The sequence below is a fragment of the Macadamia integrifolia genome, chromosome 5 (assembly GCF_013358625.1).
Source record: "Macadamia integrifolia cultivar HAES 741 chromosome 5, SCU_Mint_v3, whole genome shotgun sequence".
NCBI classification, from domain to species: domain Eukaryota; kingdom Viridiplantae; phylum Streptophyta; class Magnoliopsida; order Proteales; family Proteaceae; genus Macadamia; species Macadamia integrifolia.
Window position 1 is genome coordinate 30,349,592 of NC_056561.1, and position 22,354 is coordinate 30,371,945.

Here is a 22,354-nt window from a genome sequence, read left to right on the forward strand (position 1 = left end):
AAATAAGACAATGGCGTTTTTGAATGTGGTAGATGATGGTAGAGATATGGATCATGACCCAGGGGGAGGAAGACCGCCGGATAGGGGCAGGCAACTACGCCTTACTGATTTCTGGAAACCTAACTTAAAGGATGCATCGGAAGCGGTTAGAGAAGAAACTGAGTTTCAATCCAAAGAAGATTTGAGTACTAAGGTGGATGACAGCAGAAATCAGAAAGATAGAGGGGATGGTGTGAAGAAAACTTTTTCTACTGTCGTGGGTAAGGCTTTACCAGACGTGGAGCAGTTGCCGGATCCAATACATGCTGGGTCGCACACCAAGATTATCATCCCGCAGGAGGCATATGAGGAGAGGCTGGAAAAATTCAAGTTTGCTTTGATAGGTCGGGCAAACTTCAAATTTATGTCTCTGAATGATATTCGTAAAGCTGCAGGAGAGGGGTGGAATTTGAAGGGGAGAATTTCTTTGTCTCCTATGGGGAAAGGCTTCATTTTATTTCAGTTTGAGTTGGAAGGAGATATGTCTGCCATTTGGAGAAGGAACCTAATCAAGGTTAGAGGACAATTTATTCGATTCCAACGCTGGAAACCAGATTTTGATGTGCATGCGGTGAACAACCCAACCAAACTAGTGTGGATCAGATTTCCAGGCCTTCCCCTGGAATACTGGCATGAGAAGATCTTGTTGACAATGGCTAAAGGGGCAGGTAGACTTGTGGCCCTGGACAGACGCACCAGATCGGCGGCAATGGGGAATTTCGCGCGCGTTCAGGTAGAAGTGATAATTGGGGATAAAAGGGTGGAAGAGATTCAGGTGGAAAGAAAGCAACCAGGAACAGGGGAGGTTTTTTGGTTTAAACAGTTAATCGTATATGAAGATGGGTTAGCTAAATGTGGGCACGCATTGTTCCAATGTAGAGAGAAGAAGGAGGTGGATGCTCGAGACACTGGGGCGGCAGCCATGGTGAATGAAGGTGGTGCAGGGCGGAGATCCAACTCAGAGGGCGGTGGTTTGGGTGAAGGATTTGTTTCCAATTTGGGTAGAAATCTTACCCATATGAGGCAGCCTCCTACCATATTAAGAAATCAGATTAGGGACAATAGCCCAACGTCTAAGGAAGGTGTGCAGGGGCAGGGAGATATTGAGATAATTATTCCTTTAGAGAAGTCTACCAATATGGGAACAAATCACAATCGTATGGATGCAGTTAACAGTATGGAGGGTAATGGATTGGTGTCTACATTCAATGAGGAATCTGGGTCGGTGGATGGAGCGGATATGGATCATATATCTGAACCAGGAGAGGAGGCAGAGATTGATCACCGTAAGTGCAACTCTCTCATTTCAGAGGAGGATGAGGCTATCTATGGCAGGGAGGATCTCATTGGTTCAGGTCAGCATGGTGAGATCGAAGAGGGTAGGGATGTGAGGTTCGAGCCTCAACTTGATAATCCAAAAACTCACCTGCAGTACAAGGACGGGGTCATGATTGTGTATCATGAAGACGTGGTAGAGGTTGATAGAATGGCGAGCCTCCTCGAGAGCAATATGGAGGGGAGAAGACAGCAAAAAGGAAAATCTTTCTCCCTTAATGAGCAGGCTGCTCGAAAGTCTGACAGATTGGCTCTCTTAAAAAAATGACTATGAAGATTTTATTTTGGAATATCAGAGGAATGAAGAAGAAGGCTGCTAGGTTGGCCTTAGGGAATATTGTTTCGATGAATTCCCCAGAAATTATGTGCATAGCTGAACCTATGTTGGAGGTGCAGAAATTTCCAAAGAGGTTTTTCAATAATCTTGATTTTGAAGCGGATTTTATTCATAATGATAGGCAGGATAAGGTTCCAAATCTGTGGGTGGTTTGGAGAAGGAGTATGCCTAAGCCGCAAGGTGTCTCTTGCTCTGATCAACATATTACTTTACGTGTGCAGTGGCAGTCGAATATCTTCATTGTGTCTTTTATTCATGCTAATTGCTTCAGGACAGCAAGGAGAGACTTGTGGAGTAATTTGGCGGCATCGAACCCGGGTCAAGGCATCCCCTGGCCGGTGACTGGAGACTTTAATGCTACGCTGCATGCTCATGAAAAAAGAGGTCCAGGATCTTTTAATCTAGGCTCTGCGGCAGATTTTGGGGCATTGGTGGATAGCTGCTCCCTTATTCAGATTCCTTCAAAGGGTCGAAAGTATACTTGGACTAATAATAGAAGAAGAGGTAATGTTGTGGCAGTTCTGGATAGAAGTTTCTGCACAGATGCTTGGATTTCAGAGTTTCAGGATTGCCACCAAAAGGTGCTATCTAATTGTGCATCTGACCATTCTCCCCTGTTGGTGGTGTCAGAAGCATCGGTGAAGTCCTCTAATTGCCCTTTCAGGTTTCAGAGGTCTTGGATTGATCACGAAAATTTCCTAAAAATTGTGAAAGAATCCTGGGATGAATGGATTTCTGGATCGGCTCTCTATATTTTCAGTCAGAAAATTAAAAGATTGAAAATTGTGATTAAGGAGTGGGCTAGGGAAACATTCCCCAATGTGAATTTGGAAAAGGAAGAGGCGCTAAAGGGGTTGGAAGAGATTCAAAAGGAGATAGAGGAGATTGGTATGAACGATCAAAATTTTGCTCGTGAAGCTGATGCAAAAACTAGGTACTTGAAGGCAATGGAGGGATATGAAAAATTTTGGGCTGAAAAAGCTCGGATTAGATGGAGAACTCAGGGAGATAGAAGCTCGAAATTCTTTCATATGGCTGTGAAGGTGAGAAGAATGAAAAATACCATTAGATATCTGAAAACTGATTCAGGTCAGATCATCAATGAGAAGATGCAGATGGAGGATTTTACTAAGAGCTATTATGAAATTTTTTTTTAAAAATCGGCTACTGTTGACCACATGGAAATGCTGGACTGTATTCCGAAGGTTTTGACAGACATTGATAGATGGAGGATGGACGCGATGCCATCTAATGATGAGATTAAAAAAGCGTTTTGGGACCTTGATCCGGAAAGCTCTCCAGGTCCAGACGGTTTTCCTGGTATGTTCTATAAATCTTGCTGGGTCATAATTTCTAATGATGTTTGTAATGCTATTAGGGGTTTCTTCAGTAAAGGCCGAATGCCTTATGGTCTGAATAGCAATTTTTTGGTGTTAATCCCGAAGATCGAAGGGGCAAATGCTTTAGATAAGTTTAGGCCTTTATGCATGGGCAATTTTTTTTGTAAAATTGTTTCTAAAATAATGGCTTTAAGACTTTCAGAGATGATGCCTCGGCTCATTTCGGAGGAGCAAGGAGCATTCCAGAAGGGAAAAATCATTCACTCCAATATTACCCTTGCCTCTGAGTTATCTAATATGATGTTCTCTGCGACTAGAGGGGGTGACATGGGGGTGAAGATAGATATTCAGAAGGCTTACAATACAATTGACTGGGATTTCATTTTTCTTTTTTTTTGCTAAAGGGTGATTTTATTAAAGGAAAAAAAGGAAAAAATACATCCAAAGAAGAAAGAAATTCAAGCAGGCTCGCAACCACTACAGCCACTTGCAAACTCCACCTTCGGCATAGCCATCAGCAGAGTGTACAAGCAAGAGCCTAGCAGAAGCGAAAACTATGCCTACCCGAGGCATCATTTTCTAAATCATCTAATACATGACTGGGAAAAGTGGTGGAGTAGTCAGAGGCTCCCGATTTTGCTGCCTTCTTTGCCAAAAAATCTGCCACAGTATTCGCCTCACGGAAGCAGTGGGTGATTTTCCATGTAATGGACTGAAGGAATGGGAGAGCAAACCGCCATTTTTGTAAAACAAACCAAGGGATATGCATCTTCTGCGTTGCAGCCACTACAGCTGCGGAGTCAGACTCGATCCACAAGCCCCTTGCGTTCATATTCATAGCAACCAATATTGCTTCCATGACAGCGCTAAATTCAGCTTCATATATTTTTTTAACACCCAAAAAAGTACTGAAAGCCTTACAAACCTGACTATTACTGTCACGAACAATTCCCCCTGCTCCTGCGCGACCCGGGTTTCCCAATGAACTGCCATCAACATTAATTTTGATCCACTGATCCGGTGGCTTACACCAATGAACTTCCAGCGGCGGCACAATCTTTGGGTTATCAATCTTCAGCCCCAGTTTTCTGCAACACATAATATCAGCAATCGATTTCACTTCACCCTTAGAAGTCCCTGCATATGGAGCAAGATCCTGGCAGATGTATTGAAATGAGTAGATCCCATTCCTCTTTTTTCCTTCATACCGTCTGATATTTCTTTCCCTCCAGATTTGAGAAGCAATGATGGTAAACCCTATCATCCAAGAGTTTTTTAAATTGATCGATCTTGATTTCCTCTTCCACCACTGCAATAAGCTATCAATTGACTCATGTTCAGACCATCGAATTGCGAAACAAGAGGTGAACTTCTCCCAAATATCTCTGGAGAAAGGACAGTGAAGGAAACAAGGGATTTCATTTTTCATGTATTGAGAAAGTTTGGGTTTTCAGAGATCTGGATTCGATGGGTCTACCAGATGCTGGTCTCTGCGAAGATCTCTGTAATTTTCAATGGTGGTCCGATTGGATATTTTGGAGTGGAGAGGGGTTTGAGACAAGGGGATCCTATTTCCCCAATGCTGTTCATTTTGGCTGAAGAGGTTCTCTGCAGAGGTTTGAATAGACTAGTGGAAGAAAATAAATTAAAGCCTATTAAGGGTCCTCGTGATGTGATGACGCCAGCCCATAGTTTGTTCGTTGACGATATATTCATCTTTGCTAATGCATCTATCAGATATGTTAGACATCTGAAGAAGTTTCTTAACATGTATCAAGAATTTTCTGGCCAATGTATCAATTTGGAGAAAAGTAAATTGTTTGTGGGCTCGATATCTTCTCAGAGAAAGAGGGCTATTGTAGAAGAATTGGGGATTCCCCTTTTTACATTTCCTACAAGATACCTGGGGGTGGAGATTTTTAAAGGTAGAGTTAAGAAAGATTTTGTGATGCCTATTATGGACAAAGTGAAAGGCCGTTTGGCTGGGTGGAAGGGCAAGATGCTATCCCTGGCAGGAAGAGTTGAATTAGTGAAATCGGTGATTATGAGTATGCCAGCTCATAGTTTTACTGTGTATTGGTGGCCGTCGTCGCTAATTACAACTCTGGAGAAATGGATGCGTAATTTTGTCTGGTCAGGAGAGATAGATGCCACAAAAAAAATTGTTGTTAATTGGGATCAATGTTGTAAGCCGAAGGAGGAAGGGGGGTTAGGATTGAGAAGATTGAGAGATGTGAATAAAGCTATGCTCTGTAAAACAGCATGGCGTATCAAGCATGAAAATTCCTTGGCCAGTAGATTCTTGAGAGCTAGATTCCTAAATAAACAGGGGTTACCGAAGAAGGGATATAGTGCTTCTTCCATATGGCCTGGCATTAGAAAAATTTGGAATTTTATTTCTTCTAAGGAGAGATGGGTAGTTGGTGATGGTCACACTATAAAATTTTGGAAGGATAATTGGGTGGGAGGCTTTGCGCTGGAAGAGTGTGTGGAAGATGTGGATAGAACGATGCTTGATGGAAGGGTGGGCAAATTTATCGTCAATCATAGGTGGAACATACCTGTGCTAAATTCATGCTTCATGACAGATGTTTTTAATGCTGTTTTGCAAATTAAAATCCCAAATTATGAATGTGTTGACAGATGTGTTTGGAGTCTTTCTTATGATGGGAATTTTAATTTGAAATCTGCGTGGGAGGATATTAGAGAAAAAAAGCCAACGGTTCCTTGGGCTTCGCTCATTTGGTGTAAGAAGCAACAACCTCGGGTCTCATCTCTTGCTTGGAGGGTGATTCATGGAAAGGTTCCTACTGATGAAATGGTGAAAAAGAAAGCTGTGCCTCTTGTTTCCAGATGTGTTCTTTGTAAGGCAGCAGAAGAGACAATGCAACATCTATTTATAGAGTGCCCATTTTCTGATGAAATCTGGAATGATTTATGTCAGTGTTTTAACCTTAGATGGAGTGCTTAGGTCTCTATTTTGGAGCTCGCCCAATGGTGGAAAAGAAATAATAAAAATGTGAGCTGCAAGGAGGCGTGGACCATGGGTTTTGGTATTGTTATAGATCACTTGTGGAGGGAAAGAAATAATAGAGTCTATGAGGGTGTGGAGTGGATAACAAAATATATCTCGCTTATGGTGATTGAAGAAATAAGAAGAAATGCTCCTGTAGCAAAGGGAGTTAATTCCTTGGTAGACCTTATGTGTTGCAAACGTCTGGGATTATCTATCCAAAAAGATAATCTCGTCACATTTTGGAGGTTTATTGGTGCAAACCCCCCATCAATTGGATCAAATTAAATTTTGATGGGAGCTCTTTGGGAAATCCTGGGCACGCTGGAGCGGGAGGAATTTTTTGTGATCATTTTGGTAAAGTGATATGTTCATATAAAAAATATATGGGAGTGACAGGGGTATTTGAGGCTGAAGTAGAGGGGCTGATGGAGGGTTTGATGCGAGCCAAGGACATGGACATTCAACATTTGTGGATTGAGTCAGACTCGAGTGTTGTTGTGTTTTTAATTCAGCAAAGGAAGATTCCTTGGTTTGCTCTGCAAAGGTGGCTATATCTCCAGCCTTACATGAGAAGAATTTCTTGGAAAATTTCTCACAATTATAGAGAGGGGAACTCAGTGGCATATTTCTTGGCAAGAGATGAGGCTAAGAGTGGTATTTCAGGAGTTGATGTGATATTGCCTCCTCACATAGGGGATTTTCTTTCTAGAGATGCCGAGGGCAGACCAAATTATAGATTCCCTTAGAGTTTTTCCTTTTCTCCTGCTGATGGCAATGCCGAAGGTGGGAGGATAGGGAGGCTATTGGTTCTTTTTATTGTTGGATTGGTTGTTGGGTTGTAATTGTTTTCTTTTTTTCTTTCTTCTTATGAAATAAAATTTTAGCGAAAAAAAAAGTGCCATCGCTAAATCTACAACTATGGATTTTACACCACAGGAACATGGTCCTTTGTTACTGTGGTTTCAAAATATCGAATTAATAGGTATCTCATATTACTACACATGGAAAAATCGTAGTTATAGGACATCTATAGCCGCAGATTTTTACACTGCAGTAAAATTCCGTATCTCATATTTTTAACACGAGCAGTGTGGAAAACCCTTGCATCTATTAACTAAGGAAAAAGGAAGAAAAAATTAAAAAGAGAGATTTATTTGGTACTCCTAGTTTTTTACCTTAATATTAATTTTGTGGGGCTTGCAAGGACCATTAAACTCCAAAGACTTTCAACAAGAATGTCTTCCTAGAAGGTATGGTGAGGGTGGGAGTGGCTGAAGGATCGGCTCCACATACCGCAGCCCATGATTTCAGAAAGGCCTTAGCAAATGACAACAAAGATTACGTTAGATTTTGTTTTTACTAAACATCCCTTCAGAACTAAATGCATGTTTGCAAGTTAATCTGAGATGAGTATTACTCAATCAAAAAAAGAATACATGTTCTAAATTCACTTATAGAGGTGACATTCAAACAGTCCAATTTATTATTATACATATATCTGAATTTATAATAACAATCTAATTTGAAAGATTTACCCTAGAATCATCAGTTTTGCCATCTCCAACAGCTCCATAATTTCTCACATCAATAGAATTTGGTTGTGTAGCATAAAATCCATTAATGGAAATGAGTAAGACCATGCATAAGATCAAGAAAATGGTGACACGATCCTGCATAACAAAGTCAAAATGAAACCATGGCAAGAAAAGTAGCTAAGCAATAATGTTCACAGTTTTATACCTTAGAACTCTTAGCATAGTACTTTCCCATTACAGAACTACATTAGAATTCGAAAAAGAGAAAGATATCTCTATGAACAACTCGCCATGCTATCTATGATGCTAATTCAAATACAAAACTGGTTGCTCTAGTATGCTTATTTTGTGTCCATAGTTCATATATAAGAGTTCTTTTCACCAAAAAGAATATATAGGAGTTCTAATGGCCAAGTATAGCAGGGCCATAAAACCGACGATTAAGCGTATAATGGTTATTATTAATTTCTAAACATAATTACAAATTTTATTGAGTTATCATCAGTGAATTTATTACAGTATTCTTGAATTTTTGTTTTTATTATATTCCTTTTATAGTTAGGCCAGGAGAGTTGAACTCATGGCCTCTGAATTTTGAAGTGTTGGTCTTTGACGACTGAGCAACCCCCTTGTGTCAATATTCTTGTCTTAATCTTTCTAATTTTATTTTTTTTATCACACGAAACTGTATAGATCATCATAACTGCAGTTCACCTAGCATGCAATGGGAGGTACAACAAAAGGGATAACTCGAGATGGTGCAACAGTGTAAGGCACATCTCACTTTCAGGGCAACGTGCTAGGTCATGCAAGTCATGGGCTTTAGTAGATCGAACGAGCTAGGATGTACCTTTTATCTATCCAACTAATTATTGGAATGAGTTTTCCTTCACCCATGCATGGCCATCATTGGCCTTGGATGGGTGCCAGGGGAACAATGAAGGGTATTTTGGACCTTAAACAAATATGAGGTGGTAATAATGATCTCCTTAATGCCATTCAAAGCTGCTTCACTAATCCTAGTTAGATGAAGTTGGCTGGTTAACCAAAACTTTATGTGCCTCATCCCAAAGGTTCCAAGTCTAGAATCCGTACTTGATTTTAGGTCGTCATCCTCTGCAAAATCATTTACAAATTCTTTATCAAAATCCTTTCCAATTCAAGCACATAGTTGATAGCATAGTTAGTGATTTCCAAACTGCCTTTATTTCTGGTGGAAGTATTGGTCATAACATTCTATTGTGCACTGAGCTAGTTAGAGGATTTGATCAAAAGAACCGTCCCTTCGTCCCTTCTACCCTTTTGGAGCTTGATATTCATAAAGCTTTTGACTCCATCATATGAAAATACATCTGAGATATCATGTCTCAAATGAAAATTTTCCTATCTTCACCAATTGGGCCCATGCTTGCATCTCCTCAGCCAAAATCTTTATCCTTGTCAATGGTTGTCCCTCAGGCTTATTTAGTGACAGGGTTGGTATAAGATAGAGTTCCCTATATCTCCCTTCTCTTTTATCTCTTGCTTAAGCAGGGTCCTCTAGCCACTTGGATAGGTGCTAGAGGACCGGTGAAGGGTATTTTGGACCTTCAACAAATATGAGGAAGTAATAATGATCTCTTTAATGCCATTCATTGCTACTTTATTGAACCTAGTGAAATCAAACTGGTCAATCAAAAATTTATCTGTTTCTTCCCAGAGGTTTCTAGTACAGAATCCATTCTTTATTTTAGGCCCATCTCCCTCTGCAATCCCATTTACAAATTCATTCTCAAAATCCTTGCCAACTCTTTAGTTCCTTATTTTCTGTGGCAGTATCGGAAAGCAATGCGATTTGTGGGAATTTTTTTTAGGGGAGATTGAGTGTTGAATCAGATTCTATTTTCCATAAGAGAGCTATTCCTTGTGTCAAGGTGTTGAAGACCAACAGTGGCTGATTTGCTTTGTTCCAGGGCATTGGGCATTTCTCTTAAGGCGGCAAAGGTGGAGAGTCCCTTGGAAGTGGTGTGGTGAGTGCCACCTCAAGCATGGCCTAAGTTAAATATCGATGGCTGCTCTCTGGGAAATTCAGGGTGAACGGGTGCAGGTGGGGTAATACGAGATCATAACTCTAAAAGAGTATCATCTTTTGGAGTCTATCTTGGAGTTAAAACAAATTATGAAGCTGAAATTTTTGGGTTCATTTGAGGTATTTGGACAGATGGGCATTGATCATCTTTGGGTTGAATCGGACTCGGTAGCTATTACAATGGCTGCGTACGAAGGATCTATGCCTTAGTATGCTTTGCAAGAATGTAATTTTTGCAGCCTTATCTTTTTATCATCCGATGGAATATTTCAGATTGTTTCCATAAACCAATCCCATTGCGGATTACATTGCTAAAACAGATGCTCGTACTGGTTTATTGGTCATCAACCCATCTCTTCCAAGTTCAGTTCAGGACGAGGTTAAACCATGTGGCCCGGTGTCAGTAAATCCTTATCCAATGTCGGCCACAAATTTGGAAAATAAAAAGCCAAACTTATAAATCTTCCAAACATAACTCAGGTTGTCTGCTCTGAAACAAATTCTCTTATCGTATTTTCCATCTTCATAAGTATTCACAAGAATGGATGTTTGTTTAGCCATTTCTCGAGTCTATATCTCGGAAGATTTTTTTTTTTGCTAAATGGATAATTTATTGAGAAAGAAGAAAAATACCAGCAAACAACAAACAAAAACACAGAGCAAGCCACAAGGCCCCACCTTCGGCATAGCCATCAGCAGGACCTAGGGCCGCTCACTACATAAATCTATACGAGGGTCTAGAAGATTCATCTCTCGCCATCATATCAGAGATATGGCCTGGAAAAACGTCATTTACTGTCGAGCATCTTGATTTTGCAGCTTTCTTGGCTAGGAAGTCTACCACCGAGTTCCCTTCTCTATAGTTGTGAGTGATTTTCCATGTAATACTTCCCAGGAATTGCCTTAGATGGTTCCATCTCTGCATAGCCATCCATGGAATTTTTCCCTGATGAATTGACATAACCAGAGCCGCTGAATCTGATTCTACCCAGAGGAATGGAATAGCTAACTGTTTTGCTTTCATGAGACCATGCATTAGACCTTCTAATTCTGCTTCATAATTTTCTCTAATCCCCAAATATATGCTGCAAGACCAGAGACACCTGCCATTATGATCTCTCATGATTGCACCTGCACTTGCATTACCAGGGTTCCCAAGAGAGCTTCCATCAAAGTTTAGCTTGACCCACCCCGTTAGCGGTTTGCACCAATAAACTTCCAGGGGGGTTTAATGCCCGCGCTAAGAATGTTCAGACCCAGCCTCCTGCAACAAAGAATTTGATTCATGGATTTGATTGATGTTTTCACATTAGGAATAGTCTCTCTAATGTCGTTCTTAATCATTTCAATCACATGCCTTTGTTGTCTCTGCCTTTCTTCAAAGCGGCGCCCATTCCTTTCTTTCCAAATGTTTTCAGCTGAAATGGCAAAGGCGATTGACCAAACCTCTTTTAGATTAACTATCTTCATTTTCCTTTTCCACCATAAAGCCAGAGCATGAAGGGACTCATGCTTCCTACTTGGAATATTAAACCATTCACAGACAATATTCCAAACTCTCTCTGCATACTGACAATGGACCAAAATATGATCCAAATCCTTGCTCGAGCTTCTGCATAAGTCGCATCTAGAAGCCATAGGGATTCCTCTTTTCATAACCGCCGCATCAGTAGGTAGTTTGCCATGCATGATTCTCCACGCAAAGATAGAAATTCTCGGTTGCAATTTCTTAGACCAGATCAGCGCCTCCCAAGAGATTGAGTCCTTTTTCCTCCTAATTGTATTCCATGCTGATTTTGTCAAAAAAATCCCATCAGTGTTGGGGCTCCAAACACACCTATCTTCGAACTCAGATTGGGGAAGAGGGATTTCCATGATGGTGTTGATGATTTCAGACATTGTACTCGATTGGCAATTGGAGAAATTCCATTCGCAATTCTGAATGACTCGATCAACCTTACCACTGAATGCTTTGTCTGAATTTTGTTCTGTCTCCAGAAGCTCAGCGATAGTCTTAGGCCCCAGCCATCTATCATTTAAAAAATTTATTTTCCTTCCATTCCCGATGATCCATCTTTCGTTTAAGGAGACAAACTCCCATAATTTCCGAAAACCCGTCCATATCGAAGAGGACCTATAGCCTTTCCGAAGAGATCCATCTGCTTTAGTGAAGCGAGCTTTCAAAAATCTATAAGCTGGGTCGTCATCATGCTTCGTCTTCCAAACCGCCTTGGACAGCAAGGCTTCATTGATCTCCCTCAACCTGCGCAGACCTAAACCACCCTCAGATTTTGGTTTGCAACACTGATCCCAACTTACTATGATAGATCTGCACGTATCAACATCTCCAGTCCAGATGAAGTTGCGAATCCACTTCTCCATGATCTTGATGAGCTCAGATGGCCACCAGTATACAGAGAAGCTATGCATGGGAATGCTCGTCACCACAGTTCTGGCAAGCTCCACTCTACCTGCCATAGAGAGCAGCCTTCCCTTCCAGCCCGCAAGTCTCGCTTTAACTTTGTCCATCACAGGGAGGAGGAATTCTTTCTTAACTATACTTTTGAAAATTTCCACACCCAAGTACTTAGTGGGCAAACTACAAATTGGGATTCCCATCGTCTCTCCTATTATTAGCTTTCTAGCAGCAGAGATGTTCCCTAAAAACACCTTGCTCTTCTCCAAGTTGATGTGTTGACCTGAGCATTCTTCATACATAATTAAGAAGGATTTAAGATTCTTGACGTACCTTATAGATGCATTGATGAATATGAATATGTCGTCGGCGAACAACATATGACTAGGGGTAGGCATCCCACAAGGGCCGTTTAGGGGTTTGATTTTCTTCTCTCGGATTAGCATATTGAGCCCTCTACACAGGACCTCTTCAGCCAAAACAAATAAGAGAGGAGATAAGGGGTCACCTTGCCTCAGCCCCCGACCAACATTAAAGTAACCCACCGGTCCTCCGTTCAGAAGAATGGAGATTTTTGCAGAATCCAACAACTGATGAACCAATCCAATCCAGGTTTCAGAGAATCCAAATTTCCTCATGACTGAGAATAGAAAGCTCCAATCAATTGTGTCAAAGGCCTTCTTGATGTCGATTTTAACTCCCATCCCTCCTCCTCTCGTCGCAGTCGACATCATATTAGCTAGATCCGAAGCCAAGTATATATTTGTATGAATTATTTTCCCCCTTTGGAAGGCCCCTTGCTCGCAAGAAATAATTCTCGGAAGGAAGATTGCCAGTCTCATAGCAAGAGTTTTAGAAATTATTTTGCAAATAAAATTTTCCATACACAAGGGCCGGAATTTATCCAAAGAGTCAGCCCCTTCAGACTTTGGGATAAATAAGAGAAAATTATTGTTGATCCCTTGAGGCATGATTCCAGAAATAAAGAAGCAGCGAATAGCGTTGCAAACATCATATGCTATAATATCCCAGCAGTGCTTGAAGAACTCACCAGGGAATCCATCTGGGCCAGGAGAGCTAGCAGGATCAAGGCTCCAGACAACCTCTTTGATCTCCAAATCTGAAGGGACTCTGTCCAAAATGTCTCTATCTCGCTGCAATAATTCACGGGGGATGCAGTCAAGGATCAAGGGATGCCCAGACACAGGCGCTGCTTTGTGAAAATTAGTGAAAAAGTCCACCATACAGTGTTCCAGGTCTGATCGCTCTGATATGATAGCGCCATCATCTGTCTTTAAGCATCTAATAGAGTTTTTAATTCTTCGCATCTTCGCCGAAAGGTGGAAGAATTTTGTACATCTGTCCCCAAGCTTCTTCTATCGAATCCTCGATTTTTTAGCCCACATTTTTTCATAGTACTCCATTGCCTTGAAATACCTTGTTTTGGCATCCGCCTCTTGAGCAAATAAAAATCATCAAGACCATCTTCGTCAATTTTCTTTTGGACCTCCTCCATCTCCTTTTTTGCCTGATCAAGCTCTATATTGAAATTCGGAAATTCAGTTTTTTCCCAAAGCTTTAGGGTGCCCTTAAGACGTTTAAGCTTCTCTGCAACCCTATATAAGTTGGTGCTAAGAGTCCAGCCGCTCCATGAAGCACTTACCACAGATAAAAAATCCTTGTGTTCCACCCAGTGTCTATGAAATCTGAAGGGGCAATTGTTCAGTTTTTCGTCGAGAACTGAAGAAATAAAAATTGGCGCATGATCTGAGCCAATTTTCTGGAGAACCTGCTGAACTCCCTCATGAAAAAATTCAACCCAGGCGTTATTGCAAAAGCTTCTATCCAGTCTGGCCTGCATGTTCCCTCTCCTCTTATTATTGGTCCAAGTGAACCTGCTTCCCTGAGAAAGAAGGGCCATGAGATCGCAAGAGTCCACCAAAATACCAAATTCAGCTGCAACCCCCAAATTAAAGGCTCTAGGACCTCTCTTTTCAGTTGAAGCCAAGATGGCGTTGAAATCACCAACTACAAGCCAAGGCGTTGTCTGAGCAGGCGCAGAGGCAGCCAAGGATGCCCAAAGATCTCTTCTTCTCGCTCGAAAGCAGCTCGCATGGACGACAAAGACTCTAATAATTTTTTTGTGCCATTCTAGAGAGATGGTAATATGTTGGTCGGTCGCAGACACAATGTCCGGTCTTCTAATATTTCTTTTCCACATCAGCCACAGGTTTGGAACTTTGTCTGATATGTTATTATGGATAAAGTCGATATCAAATCCCAGCCTATTAAAGAAAAGCTTAGGGAAGGCAGTGACATCAACCATAGGTTTTGCAATGCAGATTATTTCAGGGAACTTCTCCTTCAGAATGTTACTCAAGGCTAATTTTGCAATAGCCTTCTTCATGCCTCTTATATTCCAGAATAGCACATTCATGGATTACCTTCTTGAGAAGCCAATACGGCCAGACTTTCTCTGAGCCTACGCCGCAATGCCGGTAGATAATCCCTTCTTTTTCTTCCTTCGTAGCACTTGGCTGAGACCATCCTCTTCAATTTCTGCGGCATTCACCTCTCGGTGATGAATGATTACATTACCATCAACCACTTGGGTGTTAGGGATGGCTATAATAGATTGAGAGGTATTGCGAACTGAGTCGCCGTGGTCTTCGTGCATCTCAGCAACATAGATAGACCGCCCAGAACTGGAGAGACCTACTGATCGTTGACCCGCATCCATTGCTCCATCCTCCTCAAGGGTATCTGACCCGTACTCCAATTCATTAGCAAAACCAGATTCGGAATGCCCCTCTTTTGCAAGGAATTCAGACGGATTGCCTTCCATAATTGTTCCATGATGGATGAGGAGGACAATCTCAACATTACCATGTGTCCTCCCCTCATTTGAGTCTAGAATATTACCGTTCAATTGCTTTCTTCTCAAGTTGGAAGGAGAATCATTCCTTCCAACTTGGGAAGATCTTCTCTCCACAGTCTGACCCCTCTCCTCCCTGCCAGAAACCGTGTCAGCTGCTTCAGCTCCGGCAATGGCGTCCTGGTTTGTTGCATCAAGACTAGCTTCTCCCTTCTTAGTCCTGGCTGACTCCATCGCAATCTTCTCCCTGCAGTTTTGGACATAGTGTCCAACCTTCCTGCAATAACCACATCGAGCCATCCCATCTTCATAGATAATGGCTTGTTTAAACCAGAAGACCTCCTGGGTTCCTGGTTTCAGTCTCTCCACTTGAATTTCATCCAATCTCTTTCCATTAATCTCTACCTCCACTCGGACCCAGGAAAAATTCCCCATCGCAGCGCTCTGGGTTCGTCGGTCCAAGGCCACAGGCCTGCCTACCGTTTTTGCCATTGAGAGAAGGATTCTCTCATGCCAGTATTCCAGAGGCAGGTCTGGGCTTCGTCATAACATTCTTCACGTGGACGTCGAAATCAGGTGTCCATCTTTGAAATATGATGAAATGTCCCCCAACTTTAGGGGGGCTCTGCTGCCACATAGTAGACATGTCTCCTTCTAGTTCAAATTGAAATAAAATGAAACCCCTACCCATTGGTGCCATTCTGATTTGGCCCTTTAGGTTCCAGTTCTTAGCCTCTTGTCTAATATTATTCATCGAAATCATTCGAAAGTTAGCTCTACCGATCAACGCAAAACGAAATCCGGAGAGCCGCTCTTCATAAGCATCCTGGGGAATCACTATTTTGGTACAAGAGCCCGCATGGATAGGTTCAGGTAGCGAATCGACATCAGGTAGGGATCTACCCACCACTGTCGCAAAGGTCTTCCTGCCCGAATGGATAGGTTCAGGCAGCATTCCCGATTCCACAGCAGCCTCCTCCCTAACCGGCCTCGCATCTATCCGAGGGACTGGTTTCAAAAAATCCGTGATGAGGCCTTGTCTGAAGCGCCCTCCATCTGGATCCTGACCATCACCCAGCAATCCTGCAGTGGAATCCCCATTCCTCACATCATTCTCCATCCTTCTCCACTAACTCTCCTTTTTCCCCTTTCCGCGTCACAGAGTTTTCTTGGTAGAATAGAGATCAGACTTTAATTCCATAACTACTCTCCCATTGGCTATCAAACATAAGTTGGAGGATATCTCGGAAGATTACTCACTGCTATAGGGAGGCTAATTCAATGGCGAACTGCTAAGAAGGCAACGAAGTTGGGAGATTCAAATACCATGGAGGTTTCTCCAGATTACATTTTAGAAGAAATTACAGCTGATACTATGGATAAGCCAAAGTTTAAATTCCGTTAATTTTTAATTTGTTTCTATTTTTATTCCTTTCTCTTTTCAATAAATTTGATCTTTAGCACCATAAATTAAAAAAAAAAAATCCCTAACTCATAAAAAGTTTCAAAGATTGTCAACGACAAAAACACATTTGATTGAATCAATAACTAATGAAGTTCACCCAGTTTATCAGATCTTTGAAGATGGACAATTTACAGGTGGATTACAATCTGTAGATGTTACATGGGCGTTATTGCAAACAGAAGAAGTCTCAACCCCTGGAACTGCTGATCTGATATTGATTTGATTCAGTACAATGTTGGTGCAACCCACACTGTCACTACACATCAATGAGATGGAATTTTTTGAAGTTGTAGACCCTTGAATTCCTATGTATGTCACATCGCTCACTTCAACATCTGAACCCTTCATTATATATCAAATCCAAACAGAAACTCATCAGTAACTTTAACAGATAAATTACATAGAAAGGAATGACACTAATTAATATAATTTTCACTCTTTTAATATTAATCATCCTTACATCTTGTGGTAAGTAAACGTTTGAATTACAGTAATATTGATCGATGATGATGGGGCTTTTTACATCTGTAAGTGTGATTTGCTCGAAAGAGATCTTCTTAGCATATCCAGATCCCCCCTTAGAATAACAGGAACAAAAGTCATTAACAGCTAAAATAAAATTAAGGAAAATTAACAGCTAAAATAAAATTAAGGAAATATTTCTTAAGCTTAGTTGCATAGATGTTCTAATAAGATTTTCAATACCTGCCATGTCTTGATCCTTGCTCCATTCTCGGTTCCAGAGAAATTACAGTCTTTCACATGGACTTCTTCCACTGTTTCATGAGCTCCATTTGCTCCTAAGCTTCCCACACTACAAGGATAAAGAGAATTTCTTTTATTTATTTAATTTTTTTTTTTAAAGTAATGTACCAAGCATAACCAGCCATTTACATTAATTAATAAATTGGTGATATTGAATCATCATGGTTCTTAAGAGAGGAAGCAAAAAAATAAAAATAAAAACCAGTACATAATGAAAAAGGTTATTAGCATCTAAGGTTGTGTTTAGCATTAATTTATGGGAGAGGGTTTCCCATGATGTTAGTATGGGAGAAATCTCTCACACCAAACTATATTTTCATCCACTTGGGGCCTACATGGTCAAATAAGAGAGAAAAAAAAAACTATGTGAGAGGTCGATAGTACGCTAGCATCATAAGGATTGTTCCTTTATATTTTTTATGCTTCTAAAATTTGAAGTGTTTTTATCTGCTGCAGTTCTTAAGATCTGGGCTTTAAAAAAAAATAAAAAATGAAACACACTGTAAATAAGTTTTCATTCCAAAAGTTCAAACTAGTTGGAGGGACTCTCACGCGTATAAGGGGGTTGTAGGTTAATTAGTACACATACAGTGAATATCTACTCTGATACCTTGTAAAATTTTCATCCCAAAAATTCGAACTAGTAAGTAAAGAGAAACCCAATAGTATAAGGGGGCTGTAAGCCACTTAGTAGCTAATGTAGAACTAATTAAATTCCCTCCACACATACAAAGAAACTTGCAGACTGTGCCTTTCAACTTATAGGAACTGAAAGGTCATCGTGTGTTGGGGGGGGGGTAAATCATAAGCTTATGAATCATGTCTTTACCTTATGCCATGGCCTGGTCCACATCTAACCTCAGTAATGTTGATAAAAGAGGTACCACCGTTAATGGCCACACAATCATCTCCTGTTGTTGGACAAATGAAATCAAATTAATTAGCCACTTCATACACATATGGGCTCATGGAGGTCTATGATGGAGAGAAAAATTGAAAAGAATAGGGACAAAATTGTCATAAAAATGTACCTGTACCAATGTAAGAATCATGGATCAGAACTTGGGTTGAGGCTGATATGTCAATACCATCAGTGTTTGGGCTGTTTTGTGGCGCAGTGATATTGAGATGAGAAATAGTTACTCCATTGCAGCCATTGATGGAGATATGATTTTTTGGGCTGTTCATATGCGTCAAACCACTTAGTTGAAGACCATTACAGCTATGAATAGATAGTGCCTGCATGTAAACATCTTATAAGATTTTAATGGTAGCAAGAGTTGGATCTATTGATTACATCAAATCTATTTCTCCAATGACAAACAAGAGTGTTTTTTATTTTTTTTTCATCCTATACAAAAGAACACCAAAACATCAAAACTATTTCCTTTGAACATTGTTATTAGGCTGCATTTGGTAACGTTTCTGTTTCTGAAACGACGTTTCGTGTTAAAAACGGAAATTTCAGTTTCTATGTCAAAATACCTTTTTTTTTTTTGAACGAAACTGGAACGAAAAAACTATCTTTTGTCATTTCGTCAATTCTCGTTTCTAATATTTTTTTTTTTAAACATTTTGTTCAATAAAAAAAAAAAAACAAAATACACCATAAATACACCAAATGCTTTATTCCATTTTTTCGCTCCCATAGAACAAAAAAACTCCAGGAATATTTTTTTGAAATGTTACCAAACGCAGCCTTAATATCTATTAGGAAAAGATAAGAAAATAAAGAGCTAGAAATAATTTACCTTGGGTCTTCGTTGGTTGCTCGTTTCCTGAAAATACAAAGCAATACATTTGTAACCGAAAATAATTATGAAGAATGTGTGTGTGTGTGAGAGAGAGAGAGAGAGACAGAAGGTACATACATTAGGTTCCCACCACCAAACACTGCCTCGGCCATCAATTTGGCCAGTTCCAGAGATGATGAGGCCATCTATGCCTTTGAAAGAAAGCCACACATCATGTCCCTCATATCCTGATATGGAATTGGGCGCAACTATGCTCCCTGAAACCTACAATCACCAGTAAAGAAAATCAATTTCTTTACGTTCTTGAAGCCATCAAGTTCTTCCCTTAATCTAGTTGTTTCATCGACATTAACTATCTTAGGATAATTCAATATGAAATTAATTTATTTTAATACTTTGAAGATAACCATGAATCAATGAGCAGTTTCAAGTTGGAGTTGCAGGATAATCTATGTGTCAGACGGTTACTGCAATAGTGATAAGGATGTATACCCCATGCATGCAGGCCAGCATTATGCAAAGTGTTCTAGAGGTAGTTATTGATGAGGGCATGGGAGGTTAAAGGAGAAAGGAGAGACAAGCAACTGGAAAGAAGCTATACGCAAAAAATAGTGAGGGGGAGCTGTAATATTTTAGGGTTTTGACTTTCTTTGTCCTGTTTGATGAGGATAATCTCTGTGCCCATGAGTTACAGTTATAAAGATTAGAGAGTTTTATTTGGTACTTTTAAGTTTTTTACCTCAACATTAACGTTGTGGGGCTTGCAAGGACCATTGAACTCCAAAGGCTTCAACAAGAATGTCTTCCCAGAAGGTATGGTGAGGGTGGGAGTGTCTGAAGGATCGGCTCCACACACCGCAGCCCATGCTTTCATAAAGGCCTTAGGAAATGATAACAAAGATGATGTTAGATTTTGTTTATACTAACATCGCTCAATCAAAAGAAGCTTATATGTTCTAAATTCACCTATAGAGGTTATTTTTAAATAGTCCATTTTATAATTTTACAGATATTGGAATTTGTAATAACAATCTAACATCAAAGATTTACCCCCGAGTCATCAGTTGTGCCATCTCCAACAGCTCCATAGTCTATCACATCAAAAGAATTTGGTTGTTTAGCATCAAATCCATTACAGGAAATGAGCAAGGTGATCCATAAGATCAAGAAAATGGTGACATGATCCTGCATAACAAAGTCAAAATGAAACCATGGCAAGAAAATTAGCTAACCAAAAAATTTACAGTTAACCAAAAAGTTTACAGTTTGTGAACTTTAGAACTCTTAGCACAATACTTGCCCATTACAAAACTAGTTTAGAATTCGAAAGAGAGAGAGAACTCTCTAAGAACAACTCACCATTCTATCTATGATGCTAATTTAATTACAAAACTAGTCTGCTTATTTTTTGGTTCATACTACATATATAGGAGTACTTTTCACCAAAAATGATTTATAGGAGTTCTAATGCCCAAGTATAGCATGGCCGTTATACTGACAGTGAAACCTTTTAATAGCAGATTCCATATGTCTACTGTCTGACATAACTCACCTAATTTTGTTTCTTTATTAATCAATTAGGATGCCTAGTATACCCATCTCAATTAGAAGAATGACATTGTAGGTATGCCTATACCCTCTATATACCTAAGGATGTGAATTTGTAACCGAAACCATTTACCGAAACTGAATCGATCCATTTACACCGAAATCGCAAAACCATTTAGTAAATGGTGCAGTTATGGTTTCAAGTTTCAGGCCGATTAGCTAAACGGGTTGGGTCGGTTTTAACCGCGAAACCCGTTGGTTTCAAACCGAATTGAAACCATTTAAAACCGTTTAAACCGATCCGATTAATCCGTATAACAATTAAATAAAGAAGGGGCAGTAATCCGTATAACAATTAACAATTAAATTAAGTGTCCATCCTGCTTTAGTATGATTTATTACAATTCAGTTCAAGTTTAGGCTTTAGATCATGAACTTGTAATCCATGTTACTATGTTACTATGTTATCATAGATGGGGTGTTTTTGCTGAGTCACTTGTCATTTTAATATTTTATGTTGTAGAAGGCTGGATTTGGATGTTGTATGATATTAGTTCTAAATGTTTGAGAATGGCCATGCAAAGAAATAGCTATAGATTATCAAATTAAGACATACCATCGTTAATATAGAATCTCTTATTTGTGATTGCCAATTGTTTTTTGATAAGCTTATGATCTTCAGTTTAGAGATGGTTGCAAGTTATAACAAACCGATTGTGAACCGTTTTACAAACCGTATGGAATAAATCAAAATCAAAACCATTTAAAACCGTGAAATCGAAACCGTTTACTAAACAGTCACGGTTTCAGAAAGTGGAACCGTTTAGTAAATTGTGCGGTTATGGTTTTAGTCAAATAAATGTGAACCGAACAAATCTGCACCGTTTAAACCGAAGCCAAACCGATTAACACCCATATATATACCCATCTCTTTTTTTTTTGGCTAGCAATTTAGTGAGATTTTCATTAAAGAAAAAAATAACCAAAAAGAAACCGAAATCCAACACAATCATATCATCAACTGAAAAAGAATAAAACCCAGAGAAAGATGCTCCCCACCTTCGGCATTGCCATTAGCAGGAAAACACTAAACTTGGAACTAACTAAATCTATATCTTGGCCTTGTTATAGCATCATTAGTAAGATCTTCTGTCATAGAATGTGGGAGAGTGACCATATAGCTGGACCTCCCATATTCATTTTGATTGTTTGTACGCTCATATGATTTCCATCATGAGTTGTATTATGTGTGTGAATTATTCCAATAGTATATGTAATATCCCACCCCAAAATTATCCTATGTAATTACCCTATGAGGTAAAGAGAAAATGAGGAAGGAAGAAAAAAAAAAGAAAAGAAGAGAGGGGGGTTACATAAGTAGGCTTTTATTCACATTGATTTTGAAATTAAAGGAGAGAGGGAGGAAGGTGAGGTGGAACCCACTTGATCTCTCACCTCCCTCATTTATTGATAAACAAAATAAATAAATAAAAGAAAGGAGAGAGATGAGAGTGATGTGTGTGCAATGTGTAATGGAGATAAAGACAAGGGATGGAAGGAGTGTGCATATGCAACTCCTCTTCAAATTAATGTTGGATTTTAATAATAAAATAAATAAATAAGATAAAATTATGTATGTGTGTGTGTGTGTGTGTGTAAGAGAGAGAGAGAGATGGAGAGGGTTGAATAAAAGGAGGACCCTCTACATTTTAGAAAAATCAAATACTACTACTACTACTACTACTACTAATAATAATAATAATAATAATAATAATAATAATAATAATAATAATAATAATAATAATAATAATAATAATAATAATAATAATAATAATAATAACAGTAGTAGTAGTATTAGTAG

At 39.6% G+C, this 22,354-nt stretch overlaps 3 protein-coding genes across 3 annotated transcripts; all 3 read right to left on the minus strand.

The window, feature by feature from the left end:
* Positions 1 to 7,253: 7,253 nt before the first annotated feature.
* Positions 7,254 to 7,926, minus strand: LOC122078592 (probable polygalacturonase At3g15720). The gene is made up of 3 exons (XM_042644629.1): positions 7,808 to 7,926; positions 7,603 to 7,737; positions 7,254 to 7,384 (listed from the first exon to the last, which is right to left on the minus strand). The coding sequence occupies exons 1-3, from the start codon at positions 7,835 to 7,837 to the stop codon at positions 7,277 to 7,279; spliced, it is 273 nt and encodes a 90-aa protein (XP_042500563.1). The 5' UTR covers positions 7,838 to 7,926; the 3' UTR covers positions 7,254 to 7,276.
* Positions 7,927 to 10,864: 2,938 nt separating this feature from the next.
* Positions 10,865 to 14,523, minus strand: LOC122078000. The gene is made up of 2 exons (XM_042643878.1): positions 13,524 to 14,523; positions 10,865 to 13,374 (listed from the first exon to the last, which is right to left on the minus strand). Exons 1-2 carry the CDS (start codon positions 14,521 to 14,523, stop codon positions 10,865 to 10,867), a joined length of 3,510 nt encoding a protein of 1,169 aa, XP_042499812.1.
* A 1,949-nt stretch (positions 14,524 to 16,472) lies between these two features.
* LOC122078589 (probable polygalacturonase At3g15720) lies at positions 16,473 to 20,411 on the minus strand. The gene is made up of 10 exons (XM_042644626.1): positions 20,305 to 20,411; positions 19,996 to 20,130; positions 19,685 to 19,825; positions 19,063 to 19,209; positions 18,943 to 18,969; positions 18,223 to 18,430; positions 18,021 to 18,102; positions 17,132 to 17,240; positions 16,887 to 17,003; positions 16,473 to 16,768 (listed from the first exon to the last, which is right to left on the minus strand). The coding sequence occupies exons 1-10, from the start codon at positions 20,305 to 20,307 to the stop codon at positions 16,532 to 16,534; spliced, it is 1,206 nt and encodes a 401-aa protein (XP_042500560.1). The 5' UTR covers positions 20,308 to 20,411; the 3' UTR covers positions 16,473 to 16,531.
* Between the last annotated feature and the right edge of the window lie 1,943 nt (positions 20,412 to 22,354).